This window comes from Lissotriton vulgaris, chromosome 2_1, assembly GCF_964263255.1.
Source record: "Lissotriton vulgaris chromosome 2_1, aLisVul1.2, whole genome shotgun sequence".
Taxonomy (NCBI): Eukaryota; Metazoa; Chordata; class Amphibia; order Caudata; family Salamandridae; genus Lissotriton; species Lissotriton vulgaris.
In genome coordinates, this window is record NC_141687.1 from 1,866,865,035 (window position 1) to 1,866,881,679 (window position 16,645).

General features: G+C 41.1%; 1 protein-coding gene across 1 annotated transcript in view; it reads right to left on the minus strand.

Annotated features, from left to right (window-relative positions):
- The window catches only part of LRRK1 (leucine rich repeat kinase 1), a 758,414-nt gene that overhangs the window by 358,843 nt on the left and 382,926 nt on the right, over positions 1-16,645 (minus strand). The window contains exons 8-10 of the mRNA XM_086958057.1: positions 15,630-15,757; positions 15,362-15,525; positions 2,110-2,247 (exon numbers count right to left, since the gene is read on the minus strand). Coding sequence (XP_086814183.1) covers positions 2,110-2,247; positions 15,362-15,525; positions 15,630-15,757 — 430 coding nt within the window. The remainder of the gene's footprint in view (positions 1-2,109; positions 2,248-15,361; positions 15,526-15,629; positions 15,758-16,645) is intronic.

Below are 16,645 nucleotides of genomic sequence, written 5' to 3' on the forward strand. Positions count from 1 at the left end.
GTTTTTGAGACTTGTCCTCCTCCCTTACGTTTCTCCCCTCCAAACCCTTGTCGATTTATTACCTTGTCCCTTCTCATGTTGATCTTCCTCTTTTCCAAACCCCCCACTGCTTCTCACCCCCTTTTTCCTCAATACATTTATATAAAAGTGCAATCATTATTTGTCAAAATGATTGTGTCTCTCCCCTGTCAACTTTGCCTTTCGGTCTCCTTGACTTTACCTTTTCAGACTGTATTTTTTTTTTCTTATTCCCATGTAATTTCAACCAACTTTATTTATACAATTTGTCCTTCTCCTTGGTCCTTCCTTTCCTTATTTTTCCTCCTTCTTGAACCGGCCCTTTGAATTTGTTGTCATTATCCGCCCTGCCCCCTTCCACATGCTTGCTCGCCGTCATGACGCGTCCCCCACTGACCGGCTTGCTATTTCCTGTTCGCCTCTTGTACCCCTCTTCACCGATTCGGACTCACACAGACGTGGTGTGCTCGCCCATAGAGGATCCTGTTGGACCTCTACACCCTGCCTACACCTACACTCAAGGTGAGTGCCCAACTCCACACTCCGTCTTTTCCTTTATTCTACCCACTCCCTGGCTCCAGCTAAGAACATGATTGAACTTTATGTTTTTTGCATAGTTTGCATAGTCCCCAGATGTCCTTACGATGCCGACTCCCGTACTTCTATGGCCTACCAATACCCGACGTCCTCCACCCAACGCAGGTTACCCATTGACTCACCGGATGCCTATAATAAACCTCAGCTCCACGTACTCCCAGCCCCTGGGTGAGTCCTACAATACTCATTGCTATCGCTTTACATACACTGCCGACCAGGCCATGCTTATTTTATTGCCAATTAATTCCCTATTGTGTTTCAATTCCATTAATCTCCTTTGGCCTGAACCTTGGTACCGTTTACACTTTTTCTCCCTTTTTTCCCCACAGATTTGTTTTTGTGCACTCTGGCTGGCGGTGCCCTTTCCTCCCCCTCGCCGCCTGGCATCGACACACTAAGTATTGGATATATTAGTGTCATCCTACCTTGAAACACAGTTCCTCACAGGTACCTACCTACTCCTTCTACCAATTTGACCTTGCTGCTCATGCCATATTTTCCTTAATCTTTCCTTTCTTACTCCCTTGTGTACAGCACGTATAAAATTGTAACCAGGTCCTGAAGATGACCAAACCTACTACAGGTCAAAATGTCATTGACCTCCAAGCGCAATCCTTACGCAACTCTATGGTCAACTTCCATCAAATCTTTGTAACAAACTAATCTTGAATCAAAAAGTTATCTTGTAAATATTGACACTATTGTTTGTTCAGTGCCGTTCTCCGCTGTTCCACTTGTCACTTGCGCCGTTCACCTTGTTTCTCACAAGCACATACGTGCACAAGCTTTTTATGGTCATGCTAACATTTGATGTAAATAGATCTGATACTAGCCCTTTTTGTCTAATTTGTTCTAAATACAGACTGCTCCTTGCATTATTCGAACAACCATTCAAGCCTCCCTGTCTTTCCTTTTTTGCAACGATTGTGCAGGTTCTTTAAATAGTACCTGTTGAGACATAGCATCACCAAGGTCTCAAATGAGTATACGGGTAACCTCCTCTTGTTTGGTTTCGACAGAATAAGGAAAAGGCAGATCCTATTCATAACCAGCCGCGGTAGGGTGGTCAAGGGGGGATTTTGACAGACGACCACGAGGAAAAATGTATTATTTATTTCATTTTCCCTCGCTATCGTCTGTCGAATTACCACCACCCCTCCCTCCCCCTCCAACACGGCCCCACAGCTCTTACCTGCAAGGGCCGTGGCTGTTCATAACATTACATTTGTCCTACAAAGTTATAAATTTCTATGCACAGCGGTTTTAGAAATAGAATATTATGTCTACAAATGTAACATATTGATCTTATTGTGTGATTTCTGCAATTCTGTGGCACATCCAATGCATACTCAAACCTCTAACTATACCTTAATAAAAATGTGTCAAGGACTCACTTCCTCACTTTCGAGATTCCCTGTTATTAATCGTTTCTCAATTAGTTACACATTTCACGTGCAGAGAAAGGACAGACTTCTAGGGTCCTTGGGTACTCACTTCCAGCTGAAACAGTCCCTGTGGCACTTCTTTGAGTACATTTTCAGAAAAATCCACTTCCTTGAGATGATTTTTCCAGAAAACAGTCAGTGTGTCTGGGAGGATCTCAATTGCATTTCTAGATGCTCTGCAGTATTTCTAGGAAGGAAAGATTATAAGACGTTAGCACCATCAGTGGTTCGCAAAACTACAGATTATAGCTTTGTTCAAAATCAGCCACTGTTACTTTAGAAACAAAGAAAGGTTCATTATTATATAAATCCCTAACACAGAATGGAAAGCGGTCCAGTTTAAATTCAATAGGGATGAAGTTACCTGGAAGGCGCAGCTCACTTTAGGTTGTTGTTTTATGCATCTGAAGGGTTCAATGAAAAGTTACATCAGTTTGCACCATTCGTCGGGTGTCCTACTGCGAGCGAACTTTTACAAGCTTGTGGAAAGCCAATGCAGTACATTTCAGGATGTTGTGTTCAACGTCTTTAATGGACAAAGCCTTACTTTGACCAAAATGGCATGGAGAAGCTGCAGTATCAGAGCTATTCACACAGCAAATGCTGGAGCTAATCGAGTGAGAAACTCTAGTTGTCTTTTCCACTTCTTACATCAATCCGGGTGGTCAGTTACCTCTTATGACACCTCTACCGGACCATGAAACCAGTGCATAATTTGTATAATAAAAAGTGTCAAGACCCTGACCAGGAGGCCACTGCATCTTGCATCACCCATTGCCCAATCATAGCTGCCAATGACGGAGCCAAAACAACTACTAAACATCTCTCTTGCGTGAAAGTGCGACAGTTCAGAATATTCCAGGTCTCCAATGATGAAGAAATGGCCGGGAAGGCAGGTATAAGTATTTTTTAATGTGTATTGTATTAATAAACAACCGTTATTCTTCTCATCTGTGAATTAGAAGACCAGCGCCACCATGTGGAAGAGTGTTATAAGTGTGTTGATGAAAATTAAGTGCCTAGCACCAGAAACCAATTAAGTGCCGGTGCTGAGCACTAGAAACCACTGGCTCCAATTAAGCATGACACATATTGTAATGCATAAAATATTTACCAGTAATTTCCATGACTCCAAGACCATGCTTCTTGTTACAGACAGTAACGACTTGAGGAAGTCTGCTTGCCTAGGTGAGGACCCTAAACTCAGAGAATGCCCCTCTACCTTCTGAGGAAAAGATTTAAAGGACCACAAACACAAAATTACATCAACGCAGTACATTATACACCTCTACAAAGAACTATCCTCAGGTAAGATCAGATTGAACACAGCATGTGTACTTGCAAAGAGCACGTTCAGTCTGATGGGAATTTTGGCGCTGAAAAAAAGTACTCTTGTTATCGGATTTGGAAGAATGAAAGGCTGAGCAGACATGCTGGGATTCAAGCCTGTGACTATGAAGTATAACACAGATTCCTGGAGTTGGTGCACTGGTTCACGGAGCCACCCAACCTGGCTCTGATGACAGAGACAAGGAACGGTGGATTTGTAGAAATGCAGATTGCTGGTAAGTAATCAAGACATTACCTTTTCATCCCCTTTCCTTGTTCTAGTGATTACTTGCTTAAGGAATACCTAAGAAGGCACCCTAAGCTGCACTGCTGGCCAATAATCGCCTGAAGAAGAAAACTACCAGCCGTGCAGATTGGCGACATGATCCAGTGACTCATGTCAGTAATACAACTACTGGATTAGGACAATACTGTTTTGCTGAGGCAGGTCTCTGTCTAGAGTGGCATAGTGGATGCAAAATTGGGGTCTGTAGCCAGAGCAACTGGCAGTGGCTGAGATTAATTGAAGCATCCATTCCATCACCTTGCAAAGCAGGTCAGGAGTTGAAAACTTGTAACTTTCTTGGACCAGATCAAAGTAGATAACTAGGCAATCTGAAAGCTTGAAAAGTGGTACTGTTAACAGCGGCACAAGAATTGGGCTACTATGCTGGTGGTTAGGGAATTCGACCATTCGTCCTGGGCAGAAATACACAGACAAAATCTCCTGACCTACTGAAAAATAAGATGTCACCTTTGATACACAGGAAGACCTGAACCTCAGCACCAATATGCAGGGGGACATCCTAAGAATGGAAGTCATGCATAAAAGATACCTCCATCTCACTCAAATTCTTGATAGTATTAATAACCATTACCAAAAAGAACACTAAGATATGAAACGTTTCAGGGGATGGGTCCTGCAGAACCTGCATTAATGAAAGATTTTAACAACCTAGGAAACTGGATGAGAAATAAAAAAAAAACGCCACAACAGATGGAGAGCTTAATGCTCAAATGCCTAGACACTGCTCAAAAGAACAAATAAACTCCTTATAGAAAGCCACTGAAGACGTATGATTGCAGAAGCTAACCACAAAGTAAAGTCATCTTGCAGATATTGTTAAATGTCTTTGTCCTTCCAGTTCCTTGGATACAAATTCAGAGATGAATACAACACCTGAAAGAAAGCCAAGTGATGAGTATACAACCAATCTCGATTCCATCCGGGGATCTGGGGGTGGGGGGTCAAACGCTCTATTGCCATCTTATCCTCTCAAACTTTAGTCCCCCAAGTAATAGTGAATGAGTGTGAATGAAAGAACATACTGAAAAGCAGAGATTTCATGGGAAAAATCCTCTGCAGATCAGAGCAGACAAGAAAACCACTTGCCTCCCAGTCCTCACTAAGGCCTTGAGAATGAGGGTAAGAGCACTACGCCATGCAATTGTGCTAAAGGATATAGGATAAAGATCTTGATGAACCCAAAACTGATCCCCTGAACCCACTAAACTAAATACGTGCAAAACAGCAACCTATTGATGTGCACAGGGATCTATGTTTGACACATACAACTTCCTAAATATAATGACAGAATAATCCTGGGTCAAGAGTAAAACTTCATCCAGTTGATTCACCCCTACAGTGATTACCTTTTAACTGTGCAGCCTGCATGAGAGCCGCATGACATTCTTACCACTGGAAGATGGAGATTGCCAGATTGGAGAGAGCCAAACAACGTGTCACCTCTTGCACCTTATTTGAGCTTTTGCCATGAAGTTGTCCATTTAAACCACGACAACATATACTGTTATATGCTGGACAAACTTCAATATAAATTTTTTGATTGCGAAAATCTTCCAGGGAACTGAAATATTATTCAGGTCTTTCTATTCCCTTTAAATGAACGCCTTGATTTTGTTGCGTAGTAGCAGTGCGAGTGCAGCAGATCAAACAAGCTGCATGAGGATAGTACTCCTATTTTCTGTTTTCCTGACCCATGTATAAAAAAAACACAAATTGTCTCAAGTTTTAGGAAGGCCACATTTCCCATTTGATCATGCATGTAGAAACAAGCATCTCAGAGGAGGTGTCAGAAAGCAATATTCTTGTACTCCAGATCTAACAGGAGCAAAACACTCTACCACTCCTCGCCACTTCCACTGCGGACATCCTTCTGTATACATTGTGGACAGAAAGAAGAAGCCAGGCAATGGGAAGGGGATAAGAGAGGAAACAGAACACTGAAGATCAACACTCTTCCTCGTCGCTTTGCTGGGGATGGTCATCTGCAGGTTGGCATAGAAGTGTAAAGGCAAGTAGATGATCTTTAATAATCAGCCATGAATGTTCTGCATCTAACAAATATTGAAAGAATATACCTTAAAAATATATATATGTCTATTTAACTGCTGGGGTCCTTCATATGAAGTTGACATTTCTTCAATTGAAATACAAAAACAAAGGACTACTGAAATGCTCATCAATCTACTTCTCTATTGGCAGTAAAACGACCTCTAGATTGATAAATATGTTATTCATTGTAATTTTCTTTTCATTTTTCTCGGTTTCTCTTCTCATCTTTGCCATTCTGCTTGTAACTCCTCAATTTTTGGTTTGTTCTGTGTGATATTTGGCTTGTCTAATACGGTCTATTTGTTTGGCCCTGATGAAACATCATTCATAAATTTAGGAATCGCAAAACAAGTGTTAGCCTCTAGTATACAGAAGAAGAAAATGTAATAAATCCATCTAACAGTTATCATTACTCTGATTTGATGCTCAAGAAAGTCTGACGAAACACACCTAGTAGACCTCGAAAGAATCTGCCTTTAATTGTTTGATGAACCATAGCGCTAGGAGAGTTGGGTACCATATCAGGTTTTAGAGGTATGATAGTCCCTCTTTTTACTTGGTTTTGGTTGCTCCTGATAACAGTCAGCTTACACTCCGGTCTGTCTTTTGTGCAGGCGGAAAAAAATAAATATTCATTGATGTTCTGTGATGTCTATAGTTAATCACATATATATCACTAACTATCTACTAATTGTACCATAAATGCATGTTACATATACATGTCCTATCAAGGTGTACTTGATGTAGGAATTATTCTGTTCTTTCACGAAAGTTCAAAAGAATGTTCTCATTTCCCAAAGTCTTTAACTAAAGTTTATGTGCAAAATTCTCTGTGACTGGGAGAGCTGGTGTGTCTACTTACTGCTTCTCCATCAGTGATGCTTGATCTTGGGACTACCGAAAGAAGGACGCCAGAGATGTGACATGACTCCACAGACTTGTACTCAACCAAGTTCAAGTTCAGTAATTTGTATAGCGCACTACTCACCCAGAGGGTCTTAAGGCGCTTGGGGGAGGGTGGGTGCATTATTTGTCGAATAGCCAGGTTTTTAGCTGCTTTCTAAAGGAGAGGTGGTTCTGTGTAAGGCGGAGGTGAGTGGGGAGAGAATTCCAGGTTTTGGCCGCTAAGTAGGAGAAGATTCTTCCTCCCATGGTGGTTCTATTGATGTGCGGAATTGCGGCGAGGGCTTGATTGGATGAACGTAGTTGGCGGGTGGGTGTGTAGAAGGACAGTCGTTTGTTGAGCCATCTTCAACGTCTCTCATAAGATGCCAAGCAATATTCCAAGCCCCACAGCTGACATTAAAGTCATTAAACTCCTCTGAGCGCATCCCTTTTTTGTTAAACTTCGGTTCAAGCTTTAAGGAGGTCTGAGAAACAGACCATTTAACCTAAAATAGCACGCACCAAGCCCCAGGTATTCTAATGCAAAAAAGTAAAATACATAAAATCCCTGGCTGTCCTGACACACAGGATCAGCTGTGCCCAACCAACCCATAAGACACAATAGGGCGTCCCCTTGGTAGGTGCAGCTTTATTATCCTCGCTTGAGTAGGGTCACATCCAGAGTTTCCACCTGTCCTTTGAAGTAGGCGCACTACAAACCAATAATAACAATGGAACGATGACGAAGGATAATGGAGTACGGAGTGATCCCATATAAGGCAGTAGACAGCATTCATTAGTGGAAGGACAGCTGTTACCAGCAATGATACGAAACTAGCACACATAATTGAATGGCACAAGAACAGTTAAAATAGCTGAACAATGCAGCAAATGTTAAAGCATGCCTTGTATATCTGGGCTAAAATCCAAGCCGGAAAAAACCGAAATAGGCTGAACAGACCGGTTAGCCTCGTCAAGAGTAAAAGACACAATACAATTAGGTTTTATTCATTATTTTATCTTTTTCACTCCTTGCCATGTCTTACACAGAAACAGTATTTCCAGATTCAAGAAGAGTGCTGAATGATTGCAGCATTAATGGCAAACATGGAGGTATATTCCCACAAGACTCCTCTCTAGGGGATTTTGGGTAAACAACCATTCGTGTTTACCTGGAACAATGACAGGTGTTTAGACCTGAATGCGCTCTGAAAGACTGACAACAGCTGGAATAGTTTTACCCGGAAAATGGCAAGAAATTGGTCAACCGCTATTTCTACTTGGACGTTAAGTACCTTCCTTCTGCCCTTGATATGCTATGGTTTGGTACGGCATGGTATGGTATAAAAATCATAGCTCTTTTAAAAGTCTGGTTACTTTCCACATCTTTACATCACAGATGGAGTCTTATTCAGCTTGTGATGAGGTGGTATGGTTATCGAGTTCTGAGTCTGTTCTCTATTTCCATGTACATAGAAAGTCTGGTCTTCTAAGTGATTGTTCACAGAATTTTTCCAAGCCATGGGGAATAACACACGCTTTATGGCCATTGAAATTGCACAATATTATGCTTTCCATATTATTTTTGGGCCTCCAAATTCCTACACCATGGCAATTCTCAAGGAAGAGTGAGTGGAAGGGGGTTTGTGGGCCACACCTTCGCCAGCAGCTTACTGAAATGGGTTCGCTCATGAAAACAAACAGCAAATTAGTGTGATTGCAACATGTTGGCCTAAAGACTTGCGGGTGCAACTTATTGGCTACTCAAAGAGAAATAATGTTGATATACTCGAGAATTGGTACAGTGCATCTCAAATCCCAGAAGGGAGCGAATATATTTCATAACAGTAATTGAAATTTATATTCTGAGTTAGGTTTGAAAAAGGTTTTACTCGCATCCCGAATACCTATTTGAGAGTACTCGTTCATATTGTTTGATCCCATTGATTGTGGTGTGTGGTTGAAGAGTATGTGGAGAGTGGCTGAGCCTGGCGGAAGTATGCTTACTCCACTCTGTCTGTTCTACTATTCATTTTAAAACCCTCACCTTTCAACCCCCAGAGTAGACGAAGGAGGCAGAGACCAAACAGCTTCCTTGGCTACTGAAGTCCCAAATGCCACCTCCCGCGTTCCAAATACTAAAACCACACAAGCCACTCTATTTGCGCATGCCGTTGCCTCTCTGTTCTTGACAGAAGTCACAACAGTGTAAATATTAAGGCCGGGTCTTGCTGTGAGCCAGCCTGCCACACCTCTTAGTAAGGCCCTCTTGTGCATTCATATTCATGACAAATCCTTTTGTCAGGCTGTGGTCTCTAGACTGACATGAGATGGAAATGTAATGGGTGCTCATGACTTTGATATCTTCAATAGTGTTTGCTATGAAGCTTCTCCCTCTTACAACAGTTAAATGAAGGAGGTAGCCTGACCCTTCTGCCAAGCTTCTTCCTCCATTGTTTCTCCTCCCACTCCTGCTTCTTTAAATCACAAATGACTCAACGCGCAGATGCTACATTGGCGACTAGCATTCGTATACCACAATGACATAAAATTAATCTGCAATTCAGCGTTGAAGAGAGGTGCAGAGTGGAATAGATTACTAAACAACGCCAGGAATTTAGAGGACCTGCCTTGTCTGCTTACCCAGGCGCCAAGATGGCGTCCAAGCTGCCACTTGGAATCAGAACCTGTAAAATACCAGAGAGCATTTTACAACTGGGTGGCACTGCGCCTGCTGCCCACTGCTGTGGCATCTGCCTATTTAACAGAAAGCACTTACTACACCTCATGTATGCAGTAGATCAACCCAAGGGCTTCCTTGCACTCCTGCTGCAACCAATCCGAGCAGGGCTTTAAGTGGGGTGGAAACACTGGAGTGTCTCTAAAAGGGGCGTGACCTATGTAATTAGGGTGTGGGTTAAAAACACATAAGCTAAAAATCTGTTCTTAGCATAGTGTGCCGCCCGACTGGTAGTGCGCGGTTTCTGTCAATGCACCCAGATTATGATACAAGTAACAGTATACCAACTGCAAATCAGGACTATTAGCTTTGTCAATGGTTGTTAGTTGCATAGGATAAATAAGCAACAACAATGACTTTGTTGTACAATGACTTTGTTGTATATAACATTGAAATGCTTCCGTTCTGAAATCATTAGACTGTAAAAGTACTATAGTGAGTCTCTTTCAAGTTTCATCATAGGCAGCGAAGAGTGGTACTGATGTAGAGATTAGATTCTTTTTCACCCTAAGGGTGAGGGCAAAAATGGAGAGCCCGATAGAGACCCACGTCAGCACCTGCTTTTTAGAACTGTAGGTCCTGAGCACCAGCAGAACCCGGCACACTTAAACCCCTAAATCCGAGTCAGGAACAGAGCTGCCTTCACTTGCTTTGTAGGCGGATCTATTATTGCAGACACAAAAATGAATGTTGCTTCTGATAAACGTTTTCTGTTATCTAAAATCCCTACGACATACAGTAGTATGCTTCTTAAACTACAGCAACGCAGTGGGATGGCTGGAGACTGTGTGCACTAAACCTGCCACCGCCCTGGTGAAGCAGCAGAGAACATGTTTTCTCACTTTCCTCTCAGGTCGTAAAATGGACGCGCCCGCCTGTCTTACAGCTTCTACAAATGTTGCAGGTACTTACCAATGAAGTGGGATTCACATGCGCGCGCGCCTCCTCTATGCTTAGTTCAAAGGCTTCACCGCAGAGCTTATGAACTAGCACTTACCAGTGGAGGCCAAGCATGTCAATTCACCGTATCCTTTATTTGTTCATGTTATAATTCTGTTGAATAAATGCTTAAGACATGACCACAAATATTTTGTAGGGAAACAATATTTTAGAGTGTACAAAAATATAAGTATATAACATTTCCTGTGACTATTCTACACCGCAAGAGACATTTTTCCCTGACTTTTTAAAGAATCTTTGCTTGTAATCGAGTCGAGGGGCGTGCATGCTTTCATTGTTTGAACCCCCTTTCATACCTCCTTTTGATCAGTGTGGCTTTTAAGCGCTGTAGATTTGAGGGTAGACTCGCAAATGAGATGGGGAAAACTGAAGGGCACGTGTAGGAGCACTTCTCTGCATGGGTACTGCGGAGTCCCATTGTCCAAAGATGAGAACGGCACACTTGAGACAGCCCGAACAAAGCAAGCGCTGCATGCATTCGGAGATGCTTAGGGCACTAGGCACACCTTGGAATACCTGCCCATGCAGATACAACAGCCCAGCTGTTGCACGTGTGCAGATGGCTAGAGGCAATCCCCACAGTCAACACTTAGAGCTAGGATTTAATGTCTAAACAGTCTATAAATGTCTTCGATCACTACTCGTTCCAATCTTGTCTCAGATCAGCTTTTCAGGTCTTCCATGGAATCTTACAGTGGCAGGCAACGGGTTTTGATGCTGGTTACCCCCTCTGAAAAACTGGGGTTATAGAAGATTTGCATTATCAGAATCCTTGTTAGGCCCTTTTAGGAGAGATAATATTTTGCTTTGCAAACTGTAATTTTGTATACTGTGTAGCTCAGTGCAGGAGCTCTCATTTGGTTATGGTGACAAGCCAGTGATAACAGCTAGAGGCTTCATTGCTTCATTAGAAATATATTTCTGATACCTTGGTCTGATCAGTTTAATATGAATAGTCAGATAAACGCAGTAGGTCTTGTATATTGATTGTGAAAAGCATATGTTAAAGTCAATAGGCATTTAAAGGTGGGTTGTTAGTTCTTTGGAATTAAAGCCTACAGATAGGTATTTTGTTACATTAAATGTCACAGATTATCTTTGTAGGGAAGTGTTCTGGTGTCAGCTACCGACTCTGAAAACCTTAGGTGGGGGAGGGGAGATTTGTACTGTAATAATTCTCATCACAATCTCTTCTTAGGTTAATAGTCCAGCCCACATCAGTCACTGGCTCTCATACCCTGTGAATGACGGCATTTTCTAATCACATGTGTACATAAACCTGAAAATGAGTGTGCTTCAGTGTTAATGGCTGGTTAGCCAGTACTTTAGTCTTCAATTTTCTCTTTTAATGGTTCCCCTTTCATTTCTTTGCTTTTCCTCCTTTTATTTGAATATTTCTTAAGGGGATACTACAGCTCTCAAGGAAGTGTTACTGGGTTGCTTGTTCGTTTTGCAATTCCAAGATGGCCAAAGCATTGTGCCTAACTATTGCGGCTGCGCTAGAACTTTAAAACAACAATAGACTATTTACAATACCTCTGTAAGACGGAGAGCCACTGCTATGCTTAGTTTACTTATTGCAAGCATAAGCCTGCCGTATTTAGGCAACATGTTTTATTGTTGTTTGTATTCTAATAATTTATTGAGCATATATTATCGAGTTTGTGTGTTGTATTACAATTGTGTCATGGGTGAATGCAAGAATTATTCATTTGATGGATAAATGGACTAATGAGTGCAAATATGAGTACATTTGATAATCTATTTAGTGCCTACACCAATCAATGACACAAAAACCACTTTCATTCCTAAATCAAATTTATTGGCATTGCCAATGCTTGTAATACAATGTTTTCTTGAGGAAACTAAATAAGGTTGCATTGCTCATAGAAATAAAATAGTCTTACCGTTGATTTCTAGAACAGCATATGAAATATAAATAATCCTCATTGTGTTCAACGCAAGTTTGTGTCTCATACCATTCTGCTGATAATGGCTCAGCAGTTGATGTCAGATGTTTTCTTACTGATCATGACAGCCATCAATTATTTTCTACTCCAGTCCACCATACCAAGAATGAAGGAAATGGGAAGGAAGAATATGTTCAGGACATCCTAACCTAAGTAAGGCAGGCCCTCTGGTGCACTGACTAGTAGCGCTGTGGAAGAGGAAGCCAGGTCAGAGGTTTTGGCTGGAGGAAACAGCAGAGGTTTATTTACCTGAAAACTCCTAATTTCCCAAACTGTAAATGAGACAAGGAAACTGCAGTTTTTGACCATGCAGGAAAAACTGATTTACACTCCCTAAGTGACCACCTTTGTCTGCTATTCAAATTTGTTGAGAGTAGCAATTGTCTTTCAGAGCTCCAAAAACATTTTCATGTGACTAAATCTACTTCCATAGGTGGGGACTACTGCATGGGTTTGTATATACCCACAAACTCACAGTGCCTAAGACCGATCCACCCTGGAAGCGCTGTAAAATTTACTGTTAGTGAGGGAAAGGGAGGACCTCCAAAATTGATGGGCATGTACGGCTGGGGTTAGACTGCTCAGTGCATTTGCCAAGCAGTTGTGGATATTATAAGTGGATATATTGACATCATCAGTGGAATGAATCTGAGGAGGCTGAAGTCAAGATTCTTAGTGCTCTTTAAGCTTATAAACTCCTTTTTTATTTGTGTACACCTATGATTGAGGAATACTTAAAAGGAATGAAGCAGAAAGCGGACCAATCTACAGGGGTTGGGTACCTTATTTGGCTAACTTACTTCTTTTACAATTAAGAAGACAGGATTGTTCCATTGATGTGTCTAGAGTTAGACAAGTGTTGAGAAAGGTTATTTTACGAAAGAAATTACGATAGTACTCACTTAGAAAGATGCTGGTATTCCCCGACAAATCCACCCATATTGTGTAATAGGTACAAAATGGCATTGCGGTGGCTTGCCCTTGGTACGGCGTAGTGGGGCATCACTTTGCACAAAATATGCAATCTCTTTTTTTTTTAGCAGAAGGGGGTGGATCGCTGCATGGTAAAGGAAGGGCCGATTTATCTGGTGAGTGTGTGCCCACACAAACTTCCCAAGATATGGATAGGCTGGGATCTTTACAGAAGACTCCAGATCGACTAGATTAGACAGTTCTAGGCATCGAGATAAGATTCCTTTTCAGCCAAACCTTGATATGTATTATTTGTGATCATTCGTTGGATGGTCATAGGGTGTGTAGATGTAACAGTGTAACAGGCAGAGCGAAGTTATGGACAATAGAAGATATGTCTTTTTGTTTCCTGTTAAACAATGAAAATGATAATACAAAGTGTTCTAAATAAGAATGATGTTGGTACCCAAGAGGCTTGGTCATGTGCTTCATGCATTTTTTCAATAAAAGTTGAGTTGTTCCTAAGGGGGCAACATGACCGTTATGAAGGAGTAGGGACTGCTCGGTCTTAATTTCAACAGTCAAGCACTGGAATAAAGAGAAAGAGCCAGAGGCAATTTATCTACCCTACATGTTTATACATTACCACACCCTACCAACTCAGTTTTCATGATCAAGACATGTGAGAACCATGTTTCAGTGAGATTAAAGAGATCAAAGTCATAATGTTTAAATGGAGTCAGAGATTTCAACTTCATGCTTTAATAAAGATCTACCGTTATTTCACACTTTTAATGACAGGAATAGCCCAGTTTTCAAGGTGGATCTGAATAACGTTGCAGTGATCAGCTTTGCTTGGGAAACGAGTTTGAGATGAAGGCCTGTGTTCACTCACAACAGCAATTGACTGGAAAAAGAAGGCCCAGTAGGAGGATAGGTTGCACTTGCAATGCATTTAGGATCAGCTATGTTAACGCCCAGGTATGACGAGTATAGGTCATAATCTTTGACAGGTGTATGACTATTCTCTTTGGAGGAGGATGTGCATGTTCTGTGTGGCTAGAGGAGTGTATGTTCATCTAAATATTTCTCCAGGTAAAGTAGTAGGGTAGAGGTGTAAAAAGTCACATCAGGTGAAGTGTTGAATGATTGCTGAGAAGTGAACTTTCAAACTGAGTGATCAATTTAGTTAGTTTGCAAATTTTGTTAAAAACAGTGGAGAATAGATTAAATAAATTAAAAACTAAACCATATGTCATCTCAAACAGGTCAAGATTTAAGGATGAGGGGGGCTAGTGAAGTGTTGGGAGTAACCAAGTTCACTTCATATCAGGGGAGTTAAGAATATTATCCTCTGAAGGTCTGGACAAGGTGATTACTGGGTAGGGTCTGGACAGGTGGACCATCATTGTTAGAGTCTGTGCCCAAAGGTATGGAAAGCCATGAGGGCTTTCAATCAGTGCGGCTGGTTGTCCTACCTCAATATCCAGGGTTTGTGAAAGTGCCTTCGTAGTTTTATTTCAGTTTCTGTCATAGTATTGTCTGGATTTGAAGGTTAGCAGACACTAGAAAAGCAGAGGTATGACAGATCACAAAGTGGCCAATGTCCTGTGCGACATATTGCCAGTGTGTTACAGTCCACGGCACGGGATATGCGTCAAGTTTTGACTGAGTATTCAGTCTGACAAACTCTAAATAAGGCTCAAAGTATTTTAATTTAGGAGTATGCCAAGGGTACTACAAGAGTAAGTCACGTCTACACATAGCACATCCCTTCTGAATTGGACCCATGCCTGCAGCACTGGAAAAACATTTGTCAATTGTTTTTCATTCACATTAGGTTTTTAAAAATTAGAGCCATTCCAATTCCTTGTTACAGTTTTAGTAAAATTACGTGGTTTCTTTCTAGGGGATAACATTTCACTAAAAATAATTCTGCCAGATTTCTTGTCAGACAAGTTTTTAAAAAGGTCATGTGGACTGACTGGCAGAAATATATGTCTGCACTCTCCTGTATCACTGCTGAAAAGCAGGATTGGTATAACAATGTACTTTTGTAGGGTACCTGATGCACTCCATATTTTTCAGTAAGCCACAGGAAACAATGAATATATCACAGCAGGCATGCTTGTGATTGCACAGTACCTACCAGCGGACAGGCCCAGGGATCCGGAAATAACTTCAGCTTGTTTTTGGAAGCATTCAGACAGCTCAGTGACTTAAAACAGTGAATGAACAGGACAGGAAGCTCCGTCAATTGATTGTCAGACACATCCAGCTCTTGCAGTTTTCTCAATCCAATCCAATTTGTTGCTAAAACAAATATTTAAAAGATGTGAAAGAATAAAAGCCTGTATTGGGTTAGAATTTCAGGGTAGTTTATTACTGCACCACCAAAGTACAATAGCACAACTTACCATTTTCTTCATCAAATAATTTTTCCAAAAGGTTTTTGGAAGCAGTCAGTTTCTGAAGACTTGTGAGATGTAGAAACCCAACAGGAAGACAAGATAGCCTGTTGTTGGACACATCAATTTCAAGTAATCTGTAATGGCAACAACATGGTCAATCACATACAGTGATATCATTTTTTTGCAATTACGGGCTCTATGGCTGAATATTTGACTTTGTATCTCACAATCTGTAATTGATCACAATCAAGAAAACCTCAGGAAAGGATTTCAAGACAAATGAAAAATATAAGACTATTACTTAGAGCTCCATAATGAGTCTGGTGGAAATGGCCTATTGAAATGCCCACATCCAAAATTACTGGTATCACAGGTATTGGTATTTTCGGGATTCAGGAATACTGCTTAATTCTTACTTTTCACATGAGAAATGGGAAATTACCTTGGGGATACTGAAACTAATGCTGGTGGTAATTCTTAATTTTAGAACCCATTGTTACCAGGTAATCCTGAGTGGTATTACCAGTAAAGTGATATTCCCACCTTGCTTGTAATTCTTGATTCCATTACAAACTAATGGGGTAACCCAAAATGGCCAAGGGACCAGGGTGCAATACGATACAAAAAACTATTGATCCTTTTGACAGGGATACACAAAAATACTCTATATTGTTTACACATTAAACATAATTTATATGCGAGAGAGAGTGAGAAAGAAAATACAATTACACACAGCATTATAAAAACAGTTAAATTTTTATATTTTTAGACAGAAAAAAATCAAATGCATACAATCAATTGGAAATATGGCAATTAATGACCTAACGGGCAGATCTTCATCAGGACGTAAAAGATGATCACGAGCAACCTTCAGTGGTGTGAAAGAGTCACACTCACTATTAATGTATGGCTGGGCCAGTAGACCCCTCCTTAGCTAGCCTCACGTATGGAAAGAAGAATATTTTATGATTTTTTTGCATTAAAAGTATTTAATACCGCTTTTAAAATCCAGGGGCTTTGTC